This window comes from Pezoporus flaviventris, unplaced genomic scaffold, assembly GCF_033815535.1.
Source record: "Pezoporus flaviventris isolate CSIRO_AGI_PZ_B2104156 unplaced genomic scaffold, CSIRO_AGI_Pfla_v1 ptg000191l, whole genome shotgun sequence".
Lineage (NCBI taxonomy): Eukaryota > Metazoa > Chordata > Aves > Psittaciformes > Psittacidae > Pezoporus > Pezoporus flaviventris.
In genome coordinates, this window is record NW_026892739.1 from 884,479 (window position 1) to 901,355 (window position 16,877).

The 16,877-nt window shown below is 55.2% G+C and overlaps 3 protein-coding genes and 1 long non-coding RNA gene across 4 annotated transcripts in view; 3 read left to right on the plus strand and 1 right to left on the minus strand.

Moving 5' to 3' along the window:
* LOC133262180 (S-adenosyl-L-methionine-dependent tRNA 4-demethylwyosine synthase TYW1-like) overlaps positions 1–16,877 on the plus strand; it is a 347,477-nt gene that overhangs the window by 140,867 nt on the left and 189,733 nt on the right. The gene's annotated exons all lie outside the window — the stretch shown is intronic.
* On the minus strand, positions 2,529–4,167 carry LOC133262168 (uncharacterized). The gene is made up of 3 exons (XR_009741231.1): positions 3,971–4,167; positions 3,032–3,114; positions 2,529–2,703 (listed from the first exon to the last, which is right to left on the minus strand). It is a non-coding gene; the product is annotated as an uncharacterized LOC133262168 (long non-coding RNA).
* Positions 8,690–9,517, plus strand: LOC133262187 (platelet glycoprotein Ib beta chain-like). Its single transcript, XM_061441132.1, has 2 exons — positions 8,690–9,032; positions 9,221–9,517. Exons 1-2 carry the CDS (start codon positions 8,863–8,865, stop codon positions 9,294–9,296), a joined length of 246 nt encoding a protein of 81 aa, XP_061297116.1. The 5' UTR covers positions 8,690–8,862; the 3' UTR covers positions 9,297–9,517.
* Positions 9,587–12,889, plus strand: LOC133262159 (leucine-rich repeat-containing protein 37B-like). Its single transcript, XM_061441100.1, has 6 exons — positions 9,587–9,780; positions 10,688–10,759; positions 11,187–11,267; positions 11,740–11,811; positions 12,255–12,329; positions 12,572–12,889. Exons 1-6 carry the CDS (start codon positions 9,587–9,589, stop codon positions 12,882–12,884), a joined length of 807 nt encoding a protein of 268 aa, XP_061297084.1. The 3' UTR covers positions 12,885–12,889.

Consider the following 16,877-nt stretch of genomic DNA (forward strand, 5'->3'; position numbering starts at 1 on the left):
GGGCCCAGCGGTGGTCTCACTCCCAGCTCCTCGGGTTTGTGTTTTCCAGGTCTCTCCCCTCCCTTGCAGGATGTGCTGAGGATCGCCGTGGTTGCTGTGGTCTTTGCTGCTGTCTCAGCATGGGGACTGATCATTCCCATCTGACAGTCTGAAAAGCTCTGGACAAGTGAGTCCAGTCAGGGCAACTGAACTCTCATGTGGTTTGTGTTGGAAGGGATCTTAAAGCTCATCCAGTTCCAATCCTCTGCCATGGGCAGGGACACCTTCCACGAGAGCAGCTTGCTCCAAGCCCCTGTGTCCAACCTGGCCTTAAACACTGCCAGGGATGGGGCAGCCACAGCTTCTCGGGGCACCCTGTGCCAGTGCCTCAGCGCCCTCACAGTGAAGAAGCCCTTCACCCCAGCCCTTTGGATTTCAGCCCTGCTGTGGGTGCCTTTGGGCTTAGCCAGCTTTCTGAGGGAATGCCCGTGGGGCATCACAACATCATGGACCTCAGGCAACTTCTCTTTGTCCAAGCCAAAACCATCCTGAGATACAGTGGAAACAGTATCACACCCACAGCTATTTGTAGGGTCTTCTTATGTCGTTGGGCTATGCAGGGTTTGGCACAGAGGGAGGCCACTGCAGCCCTCTCCTCTGCCATGCGTGTGGGGCACCAGAGCCCCTGGCTCCAGAGATGCTCCACACTTTGCTCCTCCTCTCCCTTGCATCTCCTTTGAAATGTCCCAGTGCAGCAGCAAGGATGCTCTTTCCATCCGTTAGAGGTCGGTCTGGGTGTTTCTCACCTGGCTAAGTCAACTCCATCTTCCAGGTTTAATAGGTTCTCAGCTTCAGTGGAGTTCAGCCTCTGGGATGCCTGCACTAAATGGCAATGAAATGAATTCATTTCTGCCTCTTCTGTCCTGGGTTCAGCAGTAGCAGCCATTTTTCTCCTTCTTAGTAGCTGGCGCAGTGCTGTGGTTTTGACTCTCAGCCTGGGAACGGCGGTGATAACACCCATGTTTTTAGTTGTTGCTCAGTAATGTTTACCCTGACCAAGGACTTCCTGAGGCTCATGCTCTGCCAGGGAGGAGGGGAAGCCGGGAGGAAGCAGAGACAGGACACCTGAACCAAACTGTCTAAAGAGGTATTCCATACCACAGCACGTCGTGCCCAGTGTATAAACTGGGGGCAGTCACCCGGAAGGGCGAGATCACTGCTCAGGTCAGGGTAGACACAGCAGTGAAGCAGCTGTTTATTAATGTCATTGCAAAAACGGGTCTCCTGGCAAGCAGGCATACACACAGCAAAAGCAGAACAATGATTTGTATTTCCTATGCTGTCCGCAAGTTCCCTCCCTTGTTTCCCCATTGGCTGGGGACTCCAAGGTTTACAGCCTATTCGACACGTATCAGCTACATGCCAATTGTCCCACCTCTCCCCTTACTCGATCTCTTACATCTCCCCTTACTCAGTTTTGTATGCCACTTCCTCTCATTTGTTTATCTCTTTTTATGGATCGATTTCAGAACTCTCTGGCAGACACGTGGTACCTCGACTTACGTTTAACCAACCTGCACCGGCTTAGTCACAGGTAGTACAAAGAGTATTCTTTTTAACCACAGAGTGTATCTTTCGTCCAGAGATGATACTGTCTTTAACCACAGAGTGTGTCTTTCTAAGTTACGGTACCTCAAACCCTTTGTTTTGTTCCTTGAGTAACAGCCCCAGCCCCAGTACGGAAAAATCTTAATATTGGAAAGCCTTAATCTTGCAAAGCCCCATCCCCAATTATGCAAAACCAACACTGTTTCTCTTACACTCCCTCTTATTCCTCTGTATGTGACTAAAATGTGGTGGTGTTTGAAAGGAGACTCTTTCTCCTGGGTGTTTCTCATTAAGCAGCAATCTCCCCTCAGTCAGGTTAAAGCCATTCCCCCTTGTCCTGTCCCTACACTGCCTTGTAAAAAGCCCCTCTCCAGGTTTCTCAGGCTCTCTCAGCCTGTCTCCAGAACCCTCACAGCATCTCCGTGGCCTCCTCTGGCCTCACTCCAGCAGCTCCACGTCCCTCTTGTGGTGTTGCCCCAGAGCTGGATCAGGACTGCAGGGGAGGGGTGTCTCCCCAGAGTGCAGCAGAGGGGAAAAATCCCCTCCCTCGACCTGCTGCTCACGCTCTGGGGATGCAGCCCAGCACAGGGGGCTTCTGGGCTGCAAGCAGATAACGATCTGTTTGAAAAGGATGGCTGGTTGTATCTGTTGAAGTCAACTGCAGTGGTGCCTGCAACAGAAAGACCGAAACTGGGAGAAGGTGCTGCCTCTCTAAAAGCTGGACTTTACATGGTGCTGAGCCCCTCTGCTCCCTGTGGACATGGGGCAGACTAGTTCTGTGCACAAGGCTACCTGAAAACTGTCAAATCCTGGGCAGGAAACAGCAATGACACTTGGAAAGAGATAGAAAGAAGACAGAGGAGGGGAAGAACTGCCTTCTATCTTTTTTCATACCCTGCTGAGCTGAACACAGCGTCACCTCTGCAACATCAGCCTGCAGAATCTTTATTATTACAGAAAATACAGGTTTGCATCAAAGCAGTCCTAAAACACACTACCAGAAATACTTGGCACAGGGAATTCAACACACAGACCTTACACGTCCATGGAGACTGCCATCCCCAAATGCTACTGTATCTCTTCCTCCCTCTGGGCCCTGTACTCCTTCATGCTCCTCTGCAAGCAAGAGCAAAGAACAAACGTTAACAGCGTATACCTGAGCAGCTCGTACACCCCATGCCGCCACTCTGATCTGTGCTGTGACTCCTCTGCCCAGTGCAGAGGATCCTGAGCAGCTCTGGCAGAGCTCCAGGTACCTTCAGAAGTGACTGAGCTTTACATTCACTCCAAGGAACAGGAAGCCAGGCCATGCTGCAGGTCAGGCAGAGAAAGTCTGAGATAACTCTAGGTTCTTTATGCCTACAACACAGCTGTCAGCCCTTTCCTCTCACCTCTGAGACCAAGAGACAGAAAAGCCCCCTGAACTCTTCAGGAATAGTCTCACCTCAAAGGTGTTGAGTACATGTTAGCAAACACCCATCAGGTCATTCATTCCTTTCTGGCATGGCTCAACAGCAGGAAGGGCCCCTTTGGGAAAGAAGATGGGCCAGTGGTTTCCAAAGGGGTTGGTGGCCCTCTCCCTCACTGCTCTGGGCAGTGTGGTTGTTCCTCCATGACGGGAACAGGCTCTTACACCAGGCACATGCCACACACTTCCCTCCTACCAGCCCGCCGTCAGCACCCTGAGAGCTGAGCTCAGGCCAGGCTACGGTGCAGGAAGGGCAGAGCCAAACCCTGCAGGAGCCCCACAGGGAAGGGGTTCCCTTGGCAAGAACAGCCTCAGCACTACTCATTTTTAGGAAATTAAAGAGCCAGCAAGCACAAACTCAGATACTCAGGGGAGCAGCCCCATAAGGAAGGAATGAAATAACACTGTCCTCCTGCGGCAGCAGACAAAGCTGTGGAGCCTAGATGGAGGGCAGTAGACTGAGCTGAATGGGCTGGTGTGCTGGGAGGAGTGAGTGATGGCCTGAGGCTCAGAGTTGCCAGTGCTGCCTGTTAACAGAGAACACAGACCCCTCTGGGAGGCAAGTCAAGAGACAGCACAAACTTTTCAAGAGAGCTTTGGTTCACAGCCTGATGAGCAAAGCTGCCAGATAAGCAAGAAGAAGCAGAAGCAAATTCTCACCGCAGCTATGTATGTCAGCACCCTTTGGGTTGGCTTTCCAAATCTTCTGCTGATTTAGGGGCAGGTGAAGCACCCATCACCCCTGACCGGACTTAGCAGATCCACCTTACCCCGGCACTGCAGTACCGTGCCTGCAGAGAAGAGGGAGAAGAGTGGTTTTCTTTATTGAAATGACTCATGGTGGAAACCTGACGTGAACAGAGGGGATTCCACAAAGGAAGGGCCCTGAACGTCAAAGCAATGCACACCCCATACCTCTGGTCTGGATCCGGAAGCTGATCTTGCTTTCAGAGGGGTGTGTGATACAGTAGCCACAGAACTCCGCATCAGGGCTGCAGGAAGGGCGAGAGGAGAAGAGAGCAGTAAAACCCAGGCCAATCCACAGCAAATCTCAGGGAAGTCAGAGGCTTGGGCCACCCCAGACCTGCTGGGGCTCAGGACGTTTCTAATATGACTGAGGGTCTTATGGGAGGGATGTGCTCAAAGGACACTCCCCCTGTAACCTTATTCACACCCTTCCATCTATCTCTGAGCTGCAGCTGGAACTTGGCAGGGGAAAGACCTGGCTGGCACCCTGGTCAAACAGGGGATCCTGGCTGCGTGGAAACCTCCCTCCACACAGACCTGTTGCAATTCTGCTGGGCAAAGGAGGCAGATGCGTCTAGGGCACCACAAGATGTTTGCAGACTGCATGACATCTGCCTTCACAAGCCGAGGTGGTTGGTAGAACATTTGCGCACACAGCAGAAAGCACAGCCCCTCACAAGAAGGCTGCTCTTTTTCTTGTCATGGTGAGACATCAGAGGAATTCACACAGCATTTGCAATGCGACTGTCATTTGAGATGGTGCATTGAACTTCCTGCTGGAATTCTTCTGAGCCTTCCCAGTGAGTCTTCACAAACCCCCAGTGCCTCCCAGCTGGATAAAACCAGTGAAGGCATTTGTATATTTTAATGGGGGCAGCAGGATTACTAATTTCCAGCACCAATTCCTGCATCTTGATGGAAGCATTAAAGGGGATCAATTTGCTTAATACTGGCTGTTCCTACCCTCTTTTCTGACAGCACTTGCCCCAGAAGGCGACATAGGTACTGCCTGACCACCTGTACTTACAGAGTTGCACATCATTTTACCCAGAGCCACGTAAGACATTCAGAAATCTGTCACATGTCTGCCATTCCATTTCCTCTCTACTAACCATCAGAGCAGCGAGGGCTGGCTGTTCCTTACGGGACGGGGAGCTGGGAGCATGAACAAAGGTGCAAAGGTGGTAGCCAGGGCCAGCCAAGGGTCCAGGTCACCAGGCAGGTTTGTGGGGGTGAAATAGGTGCGAGGCCGGGCCAGGAAGACAACCTGCAGGTCGGGTGAGGGTAAAGAGGGTCAGACAAAACCTATGAGCACCAAGCAGATGTACAATGTACAACATTGAGGAGAGGCTGATGTTGGGTCAGGAAGTCAGCCCATGGGTCAGCATCCAACAGCTGAGCTGAAGACCCATATAGATACAACACAGCCCAGGAGGGACTGAAAGCTTAAATGGGGTTCCTGAGCCTGTGGGCAGGGTGTGTGTGGAGGCCCCAGGTGAGGCTGGTCATACTCATCAAGGCCTATTAGCGCTCTCAGGGCTAACAGCACAAGGAGAAAGTGAATCCTGTTAAGGGAGGGGGTAGGTAAGGAGCCTCTGGCATGAGCTCTGATATAAATTCTCCAACAAGCATGCACAGAGGTAGTTTTGCCTTGTTCCAGCAGCAACTGAGATGCAACTTAGTGAAGAAGGGCAGAACAGGAGACAGAGGAACCTCCAGTGGTACCAGGGGCTGTAGTGACTCCACTTACCTCACAACCATGTAGTGGAGGGCATTGCCAAGCGTGTGGTCCCCATCGGGAAAAACAGACGTGACTCAGTTTCCATTTGTCCCATCCGCCCGAACCTGCCGTGAATGGGGAGAGAAGAGATGCTGTAAGGTTCTCTGCATACCAGCCCCAGGGTGAAAAATCAACAGCTGTGCTCAGCTTCAGCACAGGACTTGTAGCTCTGGCTGGCTCATCGCTGTGGCTCGTGGCTCATGTCTCAAGTGCTGGAGTGTGACCAAGAGCAACTTCACAGAGGAGGGAGGGAAGGTGGCAAAATTATCGAGCTTAGAGAAACATCCCCCTGGTTATCAAAGTGCCTGTGCACCCTTGCTCCTCACAGGAGAGAAGAGGAGCCCAAAGAAAGCTGCCAGCTTCAGGATCCATGGTGGAAAGAAGCTGGGAGTGACTGTTGAGGATGGTGTGATACCAGGTCCTGCCACCAGCACAGGGCTAGACAGGAAGTCAAGAACTCCCCAGGGAGGCTGTCAGCAGGGAAAGCTTATCCCACTTCAACTATAAGCCCTCCCAGTTCTCGCCTGGTTACGCTGCCCTATCGGCCAACGAGTCCCTGGACTCACCCGATCCACCTTCAGGATCGCTAGCAGCCGCTCTATCGGTCGACGAGTCCCCAACCTGCTTGCAAGCCCCATCTGCCAAGGGGAACTACGCTGCGCGCCAGATGTCTCTGCGTGCCTTACCAGCAGCCCCAGGCCAAGCGTACGACTTATAGGCCCTCTAAATTACAAACCTAAATCCCACGCATACCGTTTCTCCGCAGCCGGCACAGGTTGTTGTCTGCCCCCGCAGTGAGCGGATGAAAAGCGGAGCTCCTCCAGGCAAGCTGCCTGGGGTGCCTAGGATGTCTCCCCTAAGCTGATCCTTCAGCTGAACAGATGTCTCCTGCCTGGCTCACCAAAGTGATAATGGGATAGACTCCACAACTCGTTAAACTTGTAAAGTAGGTATGCTTTATTCAGCGCTGAGACGCATGGGGGATCGTTCCTCCAAAGGCATGCCCGCTGCAACCTCGTTTCTCCCCTTATTTATTCTCTAAAATTATACGTACGTATTAGGTTACACAACATGCCTATACATATTCATGTCCTATCCCTGCTTCGTATTATAATGAGCTAAAAGGTCCTTTGCGGCTGCGCAGTAACTCCCGGTGGTCGTGGGTGAGGGTCTCAAGATGAAGTCAATGACTCTTCCTCTGCTTAAACTTTCTACCTCTAATAGTTGCTCATGCTCCCTGGTGACTTGGTCATTGTCCAAACCACAAAGCTGGCTCTAGCCGGTTTCAGGACCCAGAAAGCAGGAGCCAGGTTACTGTTCCTTCCTCTTACCAGTAGCCGTGTCCTCCCATCCTGTTCTAGCACAGCATAATGAGCATGAAAAATGTTTGTGGAGTATGGGCAAGCATTAACATCGTTAAGCAAGCGGCTTAACACTACCCCTTCCTGTACATTGGTTAAATCTTTTTGCATTACTGCTCCCAGGCTGAAAGTCAAAAACACAGCGCTGCACCAGCTACTAAGGAGAAAAAGTGACTGCTACTGCTGAACCCAGGACAGTGTTCAGCTCCTAAGTCTGAGGCCCAGAGTCTCAGCCCCACAGTCTCAGCCCCACAGTCCCAGCCCAAGAGTCTTAGCCCGAGTCTCAGACCTACAGTCGTAGCCCGAGTCTCAGTGCCAGAGTCCTCATTTGTGAGTCTCAGCCAGAGTATGTTCCAAAATCTGACCACCACAGTCTCAGCCCTGTGAGGACGGAGGCACGGACCCAGAGGTAGAGTGCAAGCTGGATCGTTTATTGCAAAGCTTACACAATATTTATATGCTTCCAAGCAATTAGCAGAGCACATCTGTGTTTGCCTTGCAGTTACATCAGGTGAAAGTGATACGTGGATTGACTCCAACTCCTTAGAGTTGTAAAGTAGGTATGCTTTATTCAGCTGAGGTGCATGGGGGTTGCTCCTCCAAAAGCATGCGCACTCCCCTCTTTCCAGTTCTGACATCCTCGTTCCTTGCCAGTTCCAACAACTTCCAAGTACCAGTCAGGGACGGCTCGCTCTTAATTGCCTGCTGTAGTTCCTCCTTCCCATGGTCTCTGACAGTTTTGATACATTCCGACCCCCACACAGCCCCACAGTCTTAGCCCCACAGTCTCAGCCACAGAGTCTCATCCCCACAGTCTCAGCCCCAGAGACCCAGCCCCACGGTCTCAGCAACAGTCTCAGCCACAGGGTCTGAGGCTGAGAGTCTCAGCTCCAAAACCTGAGCACCAGAGTCTCAGCTACAGTCTCAGCCACAGAGTCTATATTACAGTCTCTGTCACAGAGTCTGACATTCAAAGTCTGAGACCCAGAGTCAGAGCCACAGAGTCTCAGCCCCAGTCTGAGCCCCAAAGTCTGAACCCCAGAGTGTTAGCCATAGACTTTCAGCAGCAGTCTCAGCCGCAGAGTCTGAGTCTGAGAGTATCAGCTCCAAAGCCTGAGGCCCAGAGTCTCAGCCACCGTTTCAGCCACAGAGTCTCAGCCTCTGAGTCTTAGCCCCTGAGTCTGGCCCAAGTGGTGCAGCAGGAGCAAGGACACAGACAGGGACGAGGATGAGGTACGGGCAGGAGCAGGCAACAGCTCCGCGTCTCTGCCTGCTCCCTGCCCCATGCCTGCTTCCCACCGCTCCTATCCCTGCCCCGCGGGGAGGTGGCCCTGGCTCAGTCCACTGCTGGTGAGGTGTCAGGCTTGTACAAGGTGGTCGTAAGTGCGAAGGAGGCGATGAAGGCCCCGCCTTCAGTTCATGCAGTTCCAACCCCCTCCCCAACGGCTGTTATGTCATTGCTGTTACGTCCCTGCTGTCCTTTCAGTGATGCCAGATCCGAGTCAAGCTTTTCCAGTGAGGACACATCGTTCTGGGACGAGCCGATTTCCCTTGCCTTCAGAGAGCACCCAGCACACACGCGTGGCAGACGCGCACAGACTGCACAAACACGTACTGAACGCACACGTGCTGCACGCGTAGATGTGCTGGTCTGTAACACGCCCCAGGTGGGGCAGAGCGACCAGCTCCAACGGCAGGGGATTGTCCCATGTCACAGTGGGGACGCACGCTCGCAGGCCCGGCCGATGAAACTCCTGCGGCGAGGCCCCATTGTGAGGTGTGAGGTGTCCCGGGCTGTATCTGCCCAGCAGGGCCAGCACAGCGCCAGATCCGCTGCTGGTCGCAGACGAGAGCTCCTGGTTTGGATCCCCAGCCTTGAGCCTCGTGTGGTACCAAAGGCGCTCAGGCCCTGTGTCGCTATGGCACCGCTGCTGCTGGTGCTGCTGCTGCTGGGCCTGGCCCCCGGCCTGGCCCGGCCCCTGGGGCCCTGCCCGGGGCCCTGCCGCTGCCGCGGGCGCCGCCTGGACTGCAGCAGCGCTGCCCTGGCCCGCGTGCCCCTGGCCACCCCCCAACGGCCCTTCTCCGTGCTGTGAGTGCCCTGCAGCTCCGGGCGCTGCCCCGGACACCCCGAGAGCGGCTCCAGGGACACGCTGCCTGTGGAGGGCTGATGGGCAGCGCCGAGGGGGCAGCTCCAGGCCGGCCTCACGGCCACCCCGCAGCCCTGGGGCAGGGGAAGGGTTTGTGCTGGGGGTGACGCTGCCAATGGCTTCTCCGCAGGGATTTCACTGGGAACGCGCTCGCCCTCATTCGCCCTCAGCCGTGGAAGGGATACCTGTGGGCTGAGAAGCTGTGAGTATCCACCAGTATCGGACATGGCACAGGGGTTCCGGGATCCCCATCCCTCCGCCGGGCTGCCGAGCCGAGGCTGTGCCGAGCACCGCACCAGTGCTTGCCACGTGCAGCCAAGGCCGAGCTGCTCAGCAAGGAGCTGTGTGAGTCCCCAGAGCTGTTCCGTGGCGAGCAGGGCCCTGGGCTGTGTACCTCCTGCCAACCGGGGCCATCCCTGGGCCTGTGGAACCCGTGCTCGGGCTGCAGTCAGGGTCAGCAGGCTGGGAGCAAGCCCCTGCTCCTGCCATGAGCGTGATGAGTCGTGGCGGGACCCGGAGAGATGCCGCAGTGACACTGCTGCAGGGTTGCTCCCCTAACAGCTCCATTGCACCCGAGAGCCGCGGGTGCCACCGTTCGTGTTCGTCTGTCTCTTGCAGAGTCCTCCAGCACAACAACCTGCTGGCCGTGAAGAGGCGCTCGCTGGGGGGACTGCTCCTGCTGAGGCACCTGTAAGTACCCCCCTGTCCATGGTGGTGGGCACGGCCTCCCCCCTGCCCTGGCCCTGCTGCTCTACAGTCCGCCCCAGGAACGGCTTTATTCCTGCGGGTATCCCGGCTGCAGCCAGAGCAGAGCAGGTTCTTGGTGCAGGGGCGGGCTCCGCAGGGACGCGCTGCACTCCCATTGCCCCACGGCCGAGCAGGAGCAGGTGGCTGCTGCCCTTTCCCTGCACAGACCTGCACGAGGCCGCCTCCTCCAGGGCAAACCTTGTGCATTCGTCTCCTCTCAGCTCGGATGCCCCAGAGCTGCCTTGGAGTGAGCTCATGGTGCAGCTTCATCGCCTGTGGAGAGGAGCAGGCACTTTCCATTCACCCTCACGATGGGGTGGGGACTCTGGCTGAGCAGGCCATGAAACGCTCCCCACAAAGGTTCTTCTCTCCTTGTTTGCTGCAGAACAAGCCCCCCAGGCAGCGAGTTCAGGCTGGGACAAGGAACCTTTTGGTTTCTAGAGCCAGGCCAGAGGACTCCTGCGCACATCAGAGCAGGGCTGCGCAGGGAGGTGACGTTTAGCAGCTAAGGGCAATAGCCCCATGTTGGTCACACAGGGCGTTACAGCCTGTCCCTGAGGCCTCACTCAAGAGGTGCTCTTGGGGCGTGCATAAAGGACCTGCTCTGTTACCAGAGGAAAATCAGCCCTGAAATACCCCTGGTGGGATCAGAGCTGGGAGAACCTCTCTGAGCTGCAGCCACCCCCGTCAGGAGCGTGACCTCCGGTTACACACCACTGCAAGCCAGTGCAGGAGAGAAACCCCACGTGAAATGAGAGCGATGGCACGTCTGTGCCGCCAATGTCAAAGCACCTGAGAGGAACCGGGACAGGGCAAATGTCACCAGCGTTTTGTGTTCTCCTGTTAACAGGGATTTATCTTACAACAAAATCCAGTTGATCGAGGCGTGTGCTTTTGAGAACCTTCCTTTCCTGGAGACCATGTGAGTTATGGGAGTTCCTTCCTGGTGTGGTTGGTGAAGCCTGGTTGCATTTAGAACCTTCTGGTGCTGGAAAAAGCTCCAGTTATTTTTAGAAGAAGGCCTCCGGTTTCTCCTGCTGAAGGAGCAGCCGAGCTCAGGAGCTCAGGGAGTGGCTGGTGGCCATGCCAGGATGGGGCCATGGCTTCTGCAAACACAGCAGGAATAGAAGCTGTGTCTTGAGTCTTGCTGTGTCCTGGAGCAGGCAGAGATGCAGCACGCATGCACTTCATCTCCTCTCCTGGACAGGTTAACAAACAGCAGGAGAGAAAATGGCAGTTTCCCCCCAGTTCCACCTTGGATGGGGCTGTTTCCTACAAATCAGTGCTGCTTCTCTCCAGCTTCCTGTGGCTCAGACCCAATTCATTTCTGCGGTCTCCTGTTTCCCCAGAAGCCTGGAGGGAAATCTCATCACTCAGATCCGGAGCGACACCTTCCGGGCATGGCACGGGATGCAGTTCCTCCAGACGCTGTGAGTGTTCCAAGGTCTAAGGGTAGCTCAGAGCAGTGGCACTTGTCACTGTGTTCTGCTTACCTCTTACCCCCAGTAGGCAGCAGCATCAATGCTGAATGACAACTCTGTCAGGCCACGCCTTTGCCTGGCTGGGTGCAGGACCAGAGACAACGCTCAGGGACAGTGGGAATGTGAGAAATAGGGAAAGTCCTGTTGGAGGGAAGCCACCAGAAAGTGTGAGCTGAGGAGGAAAGAAAGAGATGTTGTGTTTTCCAGAAGCAGCACTTCTGGGCTTTCGCTCTCTGGGCTGGAGATAGTCAGGACCTGATGTATGTTGTGAATCTGCCCATCAGCATCTACCCCAGCTTGTAACCTTCAGCTCAGGCTCGGAACCTTCACCCCAGGCCCTTCCTCACACACGCAGCACTGAGCCCCTGCCACCGCTCTCATCCTGCACCCCCCGCTCACATGGGGTGTTGGTTCATTTCAGGGTCCTGCGCCATAACCCCCTGTCTGTTATCGAGGACACGTGGTTCTTCAAGCTGCCTTCAGTCACTCACCTGTAAGTACGGACTCCTTGTTAACGGCTTACCGTGGATCTTTCTTTGTGTCTCTGGGTGCCCCATGGCCAGGAAAGCAGAGATCCAGCAGCAAATCCCACCCTTCTCCCACCCTTCTCCTGCTGGAGGCAGCGGCAGAGCCAGGCAAAGGCTGAGCAGTCCTGGTGTGTCCCGTCTGCAAAGCCAGCACGGTGCTGGGACACGGACTCGAACTTGTCTGCATCCATCTCCCATGGGATCTGCAGGATCCCTTCTGGTTCAGACCCATGGGTGGGAGCAGGGCACAGCAGGAAAGAGAGACGGTTTTCCGTCTTTTCTCCTGGATTAGGTAGCAGCAGATCCCCCCCTGCGGCCGGCACAGCAAGCCGCAGGGACTGGGCTTGTTCCCGGAGCAGAGGCTGGTGCCGCCACCTCAAATGTAATGTGTTTCTTGAAACCCTTGCAGGGACCTGGGTGCCACACGAGTGACTCGGCAGACGCTGCTCATGCTGCTCCTGAGAACATCCCGCTTGGAAACACTGTGAGTGTGCGGTGGCTGGCTCCCACCTCCAGCAGATCCCAGCTGCTGGGACAGAGGGTCTGTGTGGGGAACAAACCCAGCAGCACAAAAGTGTCCATTGGGACACAGGGAGCGAGGGGAAGTTTCTCAGAGCTGCAGCAGACACTGAAGCAGACCCTGAGGCGTTTCTGTGCGCCACCTGGGTTGGAGTCACTGCCCTGGGTCGCGATGCTGAGTGTTTGTGCACAACCTCTGTTCTTTAGCAAGCTGTCCATCGACACGGCCTGCTGCCTCTGCCAGCACAAGCACAGCACTGTGACCCCGTGCAGGACCCTCAGCTTCGACTGCATGAGCGTGTGCAACAGCACTGTTCCCCGCTGCGGTAACTGGCCCACAGCCCTGCCCATGTCCCCCAGCTATAGTGAACCTTCTGAGCCTTTGTCTGGCAGAAAGCTCTTTGTCACTGAAGTGCTCTTGGTGTGTTACAGCTCCCCTGGCAGAGACACCAGGGCTCCTAATGGGACCGGTGCCCCCCAAGAAAGGGAACAGCAGGTCCGTGTTGAATCTCCAGCCTAAGGAGCCTTCACTCAGGGAGCAGAGAACCGTCACGCTCACAGTTGCCCGGAGCCTGAGCAGCCCCGATGCATCAGCACCTTCCCCTCAGCAGCTCTCGAGGCAGGAGGGCAACATCGCCAAGGAGCTGACGCTGATGCTGCGGAGCATTCAGCACAGGGGCTGGAGCGGCTCTATCGACACCAGGAGGCTCTATTTCCTAGCAGAGGGGCTCGTGGCACAGCTAAAGAACAAGCTGCACAAGGCCATGAGCATCCTGACTGTGAAAAGCCCCAGCACAGCCCGGCCAGCGCAGAGGGACAAGGGGCACGAGGTGGCAGTAGGGGAGGGAGGAAGAGCCATACACTGGCAGAAACAGGAGCCGGGCTTAGGCTTGACCCGCGCAGAGTCCATCTTACGGGAAGCAGTGCGGAGCATGAACCTCAGCGACGTCCTCCCAGTCTCTAGTCACCAGAGAACACCCAGCCCTCCTGCAGCACAGCCCCCTGCACAATACCCAACAGAGGACCCAAATCTCGACCGGTCTGGCGAGAGTCAGGATCATTCCGACGCCATGGGGCAGACCAACACGCCTGATAGGATGGAGAATGAGGATAGTGCAGAAGATGAGGAGGAAGCACCATCCCCAACACAGGACTCTGCTGGGACAGATGAGGAGCAGAAGCAGCAGGACAGCGATGGGACAGTGGGCAGCGAGGGTGCAGAAGAAGAGCCCGCAGCAGCAGAGGGTAGAGCAGAGCAGAGACTGAGCACTATCCAGCATTTCTTCTATGCTCTGCTGGCTAAAAACGGCCCCCCTGCTGCCAGCAGCACACCAGAGGACACGGCTGCAGCAGAGCATTCCTCTCTAGGCGGGAGACCACCCACTGCCCCTGCAAGCACCACCACACAGCAGCCCAAGGAGCATCACAAGGAGCAGGAACCCCCGAGCCCAACGGCACAGGGCAGCTCCAGCGCCCCGGGTGGCGCGGCCACGCGAGGACCCCCCTTTGACACCCTGCTCAGCCGCCACCTGCACTCTCTGGTGCCAGATGGAGCCCTGCGCAGGTTCATGGCACAGGTGGCTCGAGCCCTGCGCGAGGACTGTGGCCTGCCCCAGCTCCAGCAGGCCTGCGCCGAGATGGTCTCGAGGACGGAGCTGCTCCTGAAGCTGCTGAGTGAGAGGCAGCATGACCCGGAGCCCTCTGACCTCCTTGAGCAGTGTGTGCGGGAGGAGGATGCCGGCACCTCTCGTCCCCATGCCCAAGTCCAGGCCGGGGAGATGGGCAGTGAATCTGCAGAGACGGTAGGAGAGAACGGGGCATGGCTGCATGTGTGTGTCTGGGCAGTGGGGTATGGAAGGGGCCTCCCTTCCCTCCCCGCTCCTCTCCTCCCTGATGCACTCTCCTTTTCTCCCAGGAGATGGCCAATCACACCTTTGACCGCTGGCTGCCGCCGGTGCTGGCGCTCTCGCTGTTACTGACCCTCATCACGTCCGTTGCTCTCCTGGTGCAGTGCTGTTTCAAGGTGAGCCAAGGACTCGTTTGCCAGAGCGCTGCCAGCCAAACCCTGGGGCTGGAGAGCACAGGGGCGGGGGGGGGGTTGCTCCCACAGTGCTCATGGGGCCCGGGTGCTGCTGCGGATGCCTGTGGATGTGCTGGCGAGCACAAAGGATGTCTTCCCAGACTTGGAGCTCATTGTGGTACCCCACACTGGAGCTTGGAGGTGTTCAGAGCTGCTGGGAGCAGCTTGTCCTGGCTCCTGCTGGCAATGCTGGTGCCGAGTTCAGCTCTTGTTCCATGTAGGAACTGCTGAGGGTTTCCTTGATGTTGCTTCCTTGGCTATATCCTTAGATGCTATTTCCTTGCTGTTATTTTCTCGGCTATTATTTCCCAGCTCTTATTTCCTTGATGTTCATAGAAGCATAAACTCACCGAGTGGTTTGGGTTGGGAGGGAGCTTAATGCTCACTCAGTTCCAACTCCCTCTCCAACGGGTTTTGTGACATTGCTGTTATGTCCTTGCTGTCACTTCAGATATCCCAGAAGCTGGTCAGGGGTTCCTGGTGCCCATGTGTCAGCAGAGAAATGGCTTTTGCTTGCCCCACAGGCACCCTGAACCCCAGCGTGATGCTCCTTATTCATGGAGCAGGATAGAAGTTCTTCGAAGTCACCAATAAAACTGTTGGGTTGTTCGTTCTGCCCGTGTCCTGTGAGTTGATGGACGCACGCATGCGTGTGTCTGAGCCTCTGTGTGTGTGCACGCAAACGTGATAAACACATAGATGTATTGGCTTTCGCAAATCATAGGTGTGGTTATGTGGGGATAACTGTACCAGTTTACAGTAACAGACACAAAGCTCGCTAAAGACACAAGATTAGACAACAAGTTAAAAAGGGCCAGAACTCTTGAGCGAAACGGAGTCACATAGCAAAAGAATTCGTAAAAGAAAGACCCGGGGGAGGGGTGGGGGGGGTGGGGGGGGTGGGGGGTGGCGGGGATTGATATAAGAAAAGCTGGTGCCTGGAAAACATAAAGTACTTTTTATCTTAACTTAGGTTGTAGAAAGAGAACAATGTTTATGTTGTAAGTCTGTGGAATGTAGTGGCCCCACTAAACATGAGTGAATTGTTTCACACTAGTCTTCCAAAGTAACCCGCGCCTTGGGGATAAAATGGGAATTTCACGCCCCACGGCATCCTCAAAGCTCGGGAGGAGTGGAAAAATTAATCAAACCTTGAAACAAACGTTAACTAAACTAATGATTGAGACCCAAATGTCCTGGGTAAAGTGTTTGCCTTTAGCATTTTTACGAGTTCGAACACAACCCAGATGGGCTTTAGGGATATCTCCTTATGAAATGACGTTTGGATTACCTTTTCTGACAACTCAAAAGGAGACTGCTACTTATGAGGGAGGAGAGGCGAGTATCAGAAGATACAGCACCACGATAGCTCAGACTCTGGAACACTTGAGATTCAAAGGACGGATTCCCTAGTCGACGCCTCTAGACTTTAAAATTCATCACATTAATCCCGGGCAGTTGTAGCACTGGGAGGGCCGTTAACAGCCGGAGCCGTTGAAGCTCTTCCCCCAGGTGTGTGTGCTCGCACACGTACGTGCCTGCGCGTGAGAACACGCATGCAGCACCCGAGTGTGCGCGTGGGGGAGCGTGCCTGGTCGGGTCCCTTCCGGCGGCTCCCAAAAGAGCTCACTCTGGAGCCAGGAGAACTTCAGTTGCTTTTTTTAAAGCAACCGGGAGAGCTCAGCACTGTTTTCCATCCAGCCATCTCCAAGCCCGAGCACCCCTGATCCCACCAGTGAAACACTGCGATTGGGGAGGAGAATATCCCAGCGCGAGGCTGGAGAGGTCTGCTCCTTCCGACGTTATTTGCCAGCCCCGGGCACCAGGGGAAGGAGAATGCACCTTCAGTTAAAGATGATGCAGGGAGGGGAGAGAGAAAAGGAGAGGATAAAGAGAACACGTGATGCCCCGGATTCAATCAGCCAGAAGCAAGGAGGTAGGTGCTGGTGCCCTCTCATTTTTAGATTCAGAGATTTGAGGGCCAGAGGGGACCGTGATGATCATCTGGCCTGACAGTCTGTATTATGTAAAAGCCACTTGAAGCCAGACAGTGCCACCAGCTTTTTAGAAGCAACAGCAAGCACTGGGGAGCTTATAAAGACTGTGATTCTCCCAAGGTAGAGGGATGTGGGAATGCCAGCACATCCCAGGTACAGAGGAGGCCAGATACATCCACCCCAGTGGGTACCATCTGAACAGGCAATAGCACCAGGGGAAAGAAAACATCGTTTCCCTTCTGTGCCAGGCAATTCCTTTGCCTAGCAAAGAGGGATAAGCAAGCACGGAGGAAAAAAAAAGCCACCCCTTCCTTGTGTTTTCCTTTTGAACCTTGCCTGGAAAAGGGATCCCAGCCCCGGGGTGTCTCTTGGCTGCTTTTGGTGTTTGCATCCCCCGGGGTGTCTCTTGGCTGCTTTTGGTGTTTGCACCCTCTGG